Source organism: Rattus rattus, chromosome 1, assembly GCF_011064425.1.
Source record: "Rattus rattus isolate New Zealand chromosome 1, Rrattus_CSIRO_v1, whole genome shotgun sequence".
NCBI lineage: Eukaryota > Metazoa > Chordata > Mammalia > Rodentia > Muridae > Rattus > Rattus rattus.
Window position 1 is genome coordinate 159,911,390 of NC_046154.1, and position 9,370 is coordinate 159,920,759.

The 9,370-nt window shown below is 43.4% G+C and overlaps 1 protein-coding gene across 1 annotated transcript; it reads right to left on the minus strand.

Moving 5' to 3' along the window:
- Positions 1 to 8,358: 8,358 nt before the first annotated feature.
- LOC116889896 (polycomb group RING finger protein 2-like) lies at positions 8,359 to 9,370 on the minus strand. The gene is given in 2 exon segments (XM_032890719.1): positions 8,359 to 8,605; positions 8,607 to 9,370. Coding segments are annotated over 2 exon segments (1,011 nt in total).

Below are 9,370 nucleotides of genomic sequence, written 5' to 3' on the forward strand. Positions count from 1 at the left end.
TGATAAACCTCTTTCTCATAATGAGCTACCTCTCCTCAAGGTCAGCTTAAGTCACTATCACTAAACTCTGAATCACTAGACATCTCCAAGGTCAATTCCTTTAATGAGGGATAAATTTTCTTGTTCCTTGATCCCGATTACTTTTCCCGCCTTTGTCTGTCCTCTCCTTGATCTTTTCTTCTGCCTTTTCTTTTTACCTCTTTTTCCCTCCTTTTCTTTTCTTTTCCTTCTTTTTCAAAACTTTCTCTTCTGACATACTTCTCCTGTTGCTGTGTGAGGATTCTGACTTGTCCTAACAGCTTCCTCACACTGTTTATCTTCTAAGCAGGCACGGACCATACGCCAAAGCGGCTTTGTCCCTGGTTTAAGCTTGCCCACTGTAGTCTCTTTATCCAGATCTTTTCCCAGCTTCTCCCATGCTCTCAAAGTGAGCGACCCTGACACTATAAACCACGGGGCACAACGGTTACACTCAAGAAAACACAACAGGATTTTCTTTTCAATTTTAAGCTTACGCTGACCAAGAAGCTCCTGAAGAGCTGACAGGAGTTGGGTGGAGTGTGAGTTTCCCATATTTTTACAACCTTATTTACAATCGATTTACAAGCAGGGCAAGCTGGCGTGTTTATTTGCACACGATCTTGTGGCTCATCATTAGTGGGCTCTTCCCAACAAATGCATTCATGCCCTGGACGGTGGCAATTCAGACAGTAGCAACACCACAACACAAAAAGAGTATAAGGCAAGAGTGCTAGTCCAACCCACAAAGGATCAAATGGAAAAAGACAACATTACCTTGCTCCACAAAACCCCTTTTTGCCTCTAAAACCACAATATCATTGTCTCTGCTTTCCCAGAGAACTTTATTGTCCTACCAGGAAGTTTTACAACCCCTTATCCCGGAGCTTTATTGTCCCAATTTCAGGAAACTTACTGTTCCACTTCTAGGAATCCTATTGTCCCAATTCCAGCAATTAACTGCCACCCCTTGGGAACTTACCGGCCGACGTCCTGTGGCTGAAAAAGTTCTGGATCCAGACAAGAAAAGATTTTCTCGGATCCAGTACGGGCCACCAGTTGTCGCGCCCACCTCGACTGGCAAGGAAGACGCAACACCGTTGGATCCTTCTCAATCAGCCTTTATTGCAGGAATACCTTATTGATGATACGGGGACCCCGGAGAACAAAGGCACTTGCCTTAAGTACAAAACAGACAGCATGGCTAAGGACTTGTCCTCTAGGGATTGGTGGAGTAAAGGCATCTTATTAACATGCTTATCAACTATGGCCTAGTAAAGATGTCAGAAGAAAGCTAAAGGTGGTAAATATACAAGCGACCACTAGATGTCAGTGCTATAGATAATTGCTCCCAACAATCTAGTTTCACAGAATTCACCAGAGCAGAAGGAGAAAGAAGTAGGAAAGTCAGATATAATAGAATTATTATGCACACCAAGGCCAACTGAAAGACAGTCACACACAAATGAAATCTATACAGCCCTTGTCCAAGGATAAGGTTAGGGAAATGGAAACAACCAGTTTTTACAAAGAGCTACTGCGGGCTACTGAGATGTCTCCATCCCGGCCTACTGCTGGCAGTCCCTGTCATTGTATGTTGTCCCCAGCATTAGCCAGAAAATCAGACAACAAGAGGAGGTCAAAGGGATACAGATTGGAAAGGAAGAAGTCAAAATATCACTATTGCAGATGATATGATAGTATACTTAAGTGACCCCAACAATTACACCAGAGAACTCCGAAGCCTGATAAACAACTTCAGCAAAGTTGCTGGGTATAAAATTAACTCAAACAAATCGTAGCCTTCCTCTACACAAAAGGTGAGAAAGAAATTAGGGAAATGACACCTTTCATAATAGTCCCAAATAATATAAAAATACCTCAGTGTGACTTTTATCAAGCAAGTGAAAGATCTGTGTGATGAGAACTTCAAGTGTCTGAAGAGAGAAATTGAAGAAGATCTCAGAAGATGGAAAGATCTACCATGCTCATGGGTTGGCAGGATGAAGGTAGTGAAAATGGCCATATTTCCAAAAGTGATCTACAGATTTAATGCAATCCCCATCAAAATTCCAATCCAATTATTCATAGGGTTAGACAGAACAATTTGCAAATTCATTTGGATTAACAAAAGACCCAGGATAGCTAAAACTATCCTCAACAATAAAAGGACTTCCAGGGGAATCACCATCCCTGAACTCAAGCAGTATTACAGAGCAATAGTGATAAAAAACTGTATGGTATTGGTACAGAGACAGGAAGATAGACAGTGGAATAGAATTGCACACCCAGAAATAAACCCACACACCTATGGTCACTTGATTTTTTGACAAAGGAGCCAAAACCATCCAATGGAAAAAAGATCGCATTTTCAGCACATGGTGCTGGTTCAACTGGAGGTCAGCATATGGTAGAGTGCAAGTCATCCCCTTCTTATTGCCCTGTACAAAGCTTAAATCCAGGTGGACCAAGGACCTCTACATCAAACCAGATACACTCAAACTAATAGAAGAAAAAGTGGGGAAGAATCTTAAACTCATGGACACTGGAAAAATTTTCCTGAACAAAACATGAATGGCTTATGCTGTAAGATCAAGAGTAGACAAATGGGACCTCATAAAGGTACAAAGCTTCTGTAAGGCAAAGGACACTGTGGTTAGGACAAAACAGCAACCAACAGATTGGGAAAAGACCTTTACCAATCCTACAACTAGAGGGCTTATATCCAAAATATACAAAGAACACATGAAGTTGGACTGTAGGGAGGCAAATAACCCTATTAAAAAATGGGGTTCAGAGCTAAACAAAGAATTCACAGCTGAGGAATATGGAATGGCTGAGAAACACCAAAAGAAATGTTCAACATCTTTAGTTATAAGGGAAATGCAAATCAAAACAACCCTGAAATTCCACCTCATACCAGTCTGAATGGCTAACATCAAAAACTCAGGCGACAGAAGATGCTGGCAAGGATATGTGAAAGAGGAACACTCCTCCATTGTTGGTGGGACTGCAGACTGGTACAACCATTCTGAAAAACAGTCTGGAGGTTCCTCAGAAAATTGGACATTGAACTGCCTGAGGACCCAGCTATACCTCTCTTGCACATATACCCAAAAGATGCTCCAACATACAACAAGGTACATGCTCCACTATGTTCATAGCAGCCTTATTTATAATAGTCAGAAAATGAAAAGATAAAAAAAAAGAAAATGAAAAGATCCCAGATGTCCTTCAACAGTGGAATGAAAACAGAAAATGTGGTACATCTACACCATGGAGTACTACTGAGATATCAAAAACAATGACTTCAAGACATTGACAGGCAAATAGAATGAACTAGACAATATCATCCTGAGTGAGTAAACCCAATCACAGAAACACACACATGGTATGCACTCATTGATGAGTGGATATTAACCCAAATGCTCAAATTACCCAAGATGCACAGACAACGTGAAACTCAAGAAGGATGACCAAAATGCCGATGTTTCACTCCTTCTTTCAAAGGGGTTGGAGAGTACCCATAAAAGGGATAGAGAGGCAAAGTTTAGAACAGAACCTGAAGGAATGGCAATTCAGAGTCTACCTCACATGTGGCCTATACATATACAGCTTCCAAACTAGATAAGATGGATGAAGCTAAGAAGTGCAGGCTGACAGGAACTGGATATAGCTGTCTCCTGAGAGTTGCCACTAGATCATGTCAAATACAGTGGCAAATGCTAGCAGCAAACCATTGAACTGAGAACTGGATCTCAGTTGGAGGAATTACAGAAAGACTGAAAGAGCTGAAGGGACTTGCAACCCCATAAGAACAACCATGCCAGCCAAGCAGAGTTCCCAGAGACTAAACCACTACCCAATCACTATACATGGACTGTCCCATTGCTCCATCTGCATATGCAGCAGAGGATGGTCTCCTTAGGCACAAATGGAATGAGCAGCCCTTGGTCCTGCCTAGGCTGGGAAAGTGGATGGATGGTGAAGGGAATACCGTTATAGAAGAAGGGGAGGGCGATGGTATTGGGACTTCTTTCTGGGAAACCAGGAAAGTGAATAACATTTGAATTCGAATTCAAAAATATCCAATTAAAAATCAACAGCAACAACATGATGTTTAGAGCTTAAAATAAAAAAAGTCTACAATCAGGAAAACAGAATTGTGTGCCTATGATTTTCTTCAAATATGCTCTGGGCCCAGGTTATTTCTGGGCCCAGGCTGGACCAAGCAGGTTCCTGTTGCTGACTGCTCCTATATTCCTGTTTCCAGAGGCATCATGCAGATTATTCTTGGGCCAGGGATGTGGGCAGAGCTGGGCAGAAGTGGCTTTCTGTCCTGTGTTCTCATGATTGTCCACATTTCTGGGTGTTCATCACTCTCCACCATGGGATTTGGGTGCAGGTTTCCTGATTGCTTTAATCTCCCTTATACCATGTTTATGTTTCTGCCAGATATTACAGAAAAATTGAGGTTTATTCCATTAATTTGTTCAACACTCTCATCCATAAAAGAGTATAATTTAGAGGTAAGTAAATATTTGACAACAAGATACACAGTGGATAATTTATACAGGATGAACTTGAAATTCACAGAGTTGGAAACACAGTGAACAGTGACTGTATAAATACCTTTGAATCTCAGTCTGACTGGGAAGTAATTTTGATGCCCAGTCCCCATGAGAATTCAGAGATCCATCCCTCCCTGATAGCTGTGGGACTTCAGATGTTGACATTAATGATCAATAAAGAAGGTTCTTAAGAGTGAAGAGTTTGAGATTACTCCTTTATTGAGCAGAATACCTCCAATTTACTTGATAGTAACTAGATGCAGGTAGTCAATATATACAGTCTGTATCCTTATCAAATTAGAAAAGCAAATGAACAAAACAACAACAACAGATAAATAACAAAATTTCAAATGAATAGAAGGAAAACCAAATAACCAAAATAATCAAAATTCAACCAAAATTTAAATAGAGCAATTGCGCTAAGCATTCTTTTGCTGCTTGTTTTACAGAGCAGATTTATAGTCAGTGGTTTGCCTTGGAAATATAGACAAGCAGTTACTGATGGTAATAATCTTTTCAAGGAAAATTAATCATCAGGACTCTTGACTCTTGGTCTGCCATTGACAAATTCCAAGGCTCCTGTTTGTAAGGCCGACTCCTGAAAGGCTCAGCTCAAACCTCCCTCCTGGAGGAAGTTCCTCAGCTCTACCCAGGACTCACTGTGCCTTCCCCAGAATGATTTCATTCCTCCATACTTACAAGACAGAAGGCCAGCTTTCTTCTGCCTCGTCTGGTCTCTCCTTGGTCTCCCTCTCCTGAACGAGCCTGAGCAGCTGGTGAAACATGCCTGTGTGTGAACCCAAAAGGCACTGAAGGATCCCACAGGCAGTTGGTGTCACCACAACACCGGTGACATCACAGAAGATTCTAGTGCTCTCTTAGATACAAGAGATTGTCCGAGGAAGAGATTACTGATGACGTCACTGGGAAGTTCTACTGGCCTCCCTGCTACCCAGCTCTCCCAAAAGCAACCAATTTCTATGGGGCCCTTTTCTGCAGCCTCTCCTGTGACCCAGGGAATATCCTTTGGCAACTTCTCCTCCAAAGTTAGATATTTCTCTCTGCTTCATTGGATGTCACCAATTCTTTTGAGGGGGAGAGTTGTTTACAACCCTGAATTGCATAAGAGACTTTTGTTAGCACCCAAATCTCTAGGGACCATGAATGAGGAAGATTTTTTTTTCAATAATAAATCTACACCTGAGACAATGCACATACATGCAGTCCATTTCCCAAAGTCTCCCTGTTTCCTACAGGCCAATATATTTCTCCTATACTTTTAATTTTATAAGACCTGGATAATATTTGCTTACTGTGCCTTCCTTGATAGCTGGCACTATTTCCACATACACATCCATGTATTTCACCAAGTCAATGGTTTATAATCCTACTTTTTGCAATAAAAACTCCCTTTTCTTAGGAACATAGCGGATCAACTACAGGGCAAATATAAAATTATAAACTTCTGCCCCTTCTTTTACATATTAAGTTGGACATACTCCCTTTCTCAAATATTACCAGACAATTAAAGTGATCGTCAGTGAGTAATGGTCAACCTGGACTGTGTGTTCCTACATTTTAGCCAGATAGCCATCACTTCTCCAATATCTGTCTTCCTTAATTTCCAAGTCCAGGCATGAGGATATTGAGGGGTGCACCTTGATACTTTACTCCTAGCAAACATAAGAATCAGCAGGATGAGCAGGGAATCAAATGGCCTGAGATCAGGTTTTAATGGGTCCATAGGTTCAGGGGAAAGTCCAGTTGGTATTGACATCTGTGGCCTCTGTTCTTATTCTGGGTGTGCTGAATCTGTGCTATAATGCCTCCTAACCTCACAGATATTAGAGTGAAAATCATGTATGACTTTTCTGGGAAGAACTCTGCCTTTTACTACCATCTGGAGTTGTACAACATCACTATGCAAAGCTCAAAAAAGAGGGGTAGAGATTGTGGATGCCTTAGAAGTTTAGGGCCATTACTTCCAAATAAAGCACATATTTTTCCAATGTAATTTTTCCTTTGCTCTTTCACTAATGGTGGCTGGCTTCTTTCCTGGCCTTAAGTATACTGGAGTCCAATCTTTGGATTACTGAAGCTTTTTTTTTTTTTTTTTTTTTTTTTTTTTTTTTTGAGATGACAGGCCCACCAAGGGGGCCTAATGCATACAGGCTTATATTATCAAGGAAGTTGTTGCTACAGAATCATGGCATGTCAGCAGCAGCAGATGATCTCTCACACTCTTCTCTGCTGCAATTGCTAAAAGAATAATAGGGTTGCTTGTTTGTTAATATTTTATTGGAAATACCTACAACGCTGGTCAGAGTTGATACATGCTTTTAATCCCAGCACCCATAACGTTTATCTTTTCTTTCTTTCTTTTTTTTCAAGAGTGTATGCAGCATTTATTACAAAGCCAAGAGATGGGGTTGGGGATTTAGCTCAGTGGTAGAGCGCTTGCCTAGCCAGCGCAAGGCCCTGGGTTCGGTCCCCAGCTCTGAAAAAAAAAAGAAAAAGAAAAAGAAAACAAAGCCAAGAGATACAAATGACCCAGGACAGGTGGGTACAGTCACAGGATCTTAGACTCAAGACATGGTACAAACAGACCCATGGGCTCAGAACCTCACACACTAAGCCAATACCCTGTCCTCTCCCCGTGCCCCAGATCTATGTACACTTGAGAAAAACCAGGTGGGCAAGGTCTGCCCATAATAGGTGTCCACCAGGTAGAGTTGGGGTGAGCCCATTCTTTATTTTCTTCTGCTTCTAGATGTCTCTGTCCTATCCCTGCCTGGCCTCCACTGGGGATGAGGAAGTGGACTGGAGGACTATTAGCTTTTGGAAGAACTGGAGTCTGTGCTTGTCTGTGGTTACCCACCTCAGCCCTCTACTATGGGTCCCCAGTTACTGTCACCTCCAGTCTTGCTAGATTGGGTTCCTGGGTCAGGGTAGGGCAGGAAAAAAAGAAGTGTTCACAATGCCAAAGTCACACATAGATTTTGCAGGGCCAGGGTCTCCCCATAGCCTGAGTCTTCTCTTCCACACACAGGAGGAAAGGGGGGAGGGTTCAGAACTTATCAGTTCTTTGCACAAGGTTTCCACTGTCTAAGGAGATGAGGGGAATCTCCACAGCCACTTGATCCTTACAGCCAGAGGACAAACTGCACTTGTAAAAGGCACTGTCTCAGCGACTGACCATTCAACAATTGGGGACTTGGACAGGGATGGGAAACAGCCAAGATGGAGCCCGTAGGCAGCTAGGGCTTAAGGACCCAATATGCCCTCTGCCCGGGAAACCAGAAGGGACATAGGGAAGGACGTTAGTACTTCCAATGACCCCTTAAGACTACCAGGTAACCCACCTCCCAGAAGAGCAGAGTGAATTACAGAAGACCCCTAGACCTGGACACCCCCACTCATACACACACACACACACACACACACACACACACACACACATTTCGTTTCCTGTGGCATTTAAATTAATCTGGTTGATCCATAGAAAATAAGTATGTATATTTGGTTTTTCCTATGTAGATAGATAGATAGATAGATAGATAGATAGATAGATAGATAGATAGATAGATAGGGAGAGAGAGAGAGAGAGAGAGAGAGAGAGAGAGAGAGAGAGAGAGAGAGAATATATAACACCCACCTCCCACTCTGAAGATGGGAGGAACCAGGGAAAGTCAAAGTGGAAAAGGGGGCCCAGAAAAAGTAAAAAGGAGGGAAAAGATGACTGCAGAAGGAGAGGGTCCCTTTCCTCAAGTTAAGGGGGACAAGGAGCTCCATTAACAGTCATCTTGCGCCCCCTGCTGGTAGAGGATGGCATCTGCAGGCAGTTCGAAGTTCCCCCATTGGTAGCTGTGGTGGTCACAGCAGCAGTTGAAGGTGGAGTGGAGGAGGTAGGATGGGTGGCTGCGGGGCTGTGGGAGCTGGGAGAGCCATGGGATGGGGTCCCAGGGCTGGACAAGGAGGAGGAGGTGGCCCGAAGTGTGGCAGGGCTGGGAGCCTGACTCGGAGGCCCCGCTGGTGTTGGTGCCTTCTGAGGGAGTTGGCACTGTGGGTAGGGTGAGCCTCTTGCAGGCTGGCTGGACACGGTACTTGAGCGGGAGAGGCCCATTCCTCTGCCACGGGTAGATGTAGGCTATGTCCATTAAGGTGTAGTATTCCTTCAGGGGCTTGTCTTCATAGAGGATCTCTACCTTGTACTTGCTGGGCACATTCATTTCGTTGCGGAGGAACTTGGCGAGGTGCATGAAGGTCATAACTGCTGGGCATCGCAGGAACAGCACCCCTGTCTTCTCCTTGTCTTCGTCCCCATTCTCCACGAGGCTCTTCTTCACCTCTCGGTCCCTGATGCCTTCGTATAATTTAATGGACAAGCTGACAATCTCGTTGTCACCCAGAGCCCTCTTCTCCTGTTCCAGGATTTCGACATGGTCATTGTTGAAGCCATTGGGGACTTCTGTCAGGGGGTATGCTGCGTAGAAGTTCCGTCTCCCTTTCATCACATCTTTAAAAAGCCCAGACACCAACTTGTAGACAATGTCCTGAAAGGTTTTGTCTGATCTGATGCTCAGCAGTGGCCCTGTTTTATGGACCTGGACATCACACATGGGGCAGTATTTGTTGGTCTCCAAGTAGCGCACGATGAAGGTTTTGCAAAAGGAATGTAAGCATTCCACAATCGTGGTGGTATCGATGAAATAGCCCCCATAGAGGGCACACATGAGGTGAGGGTTCAGCTCCATGATTTTAATCTGTGTGGTCTGATGCAT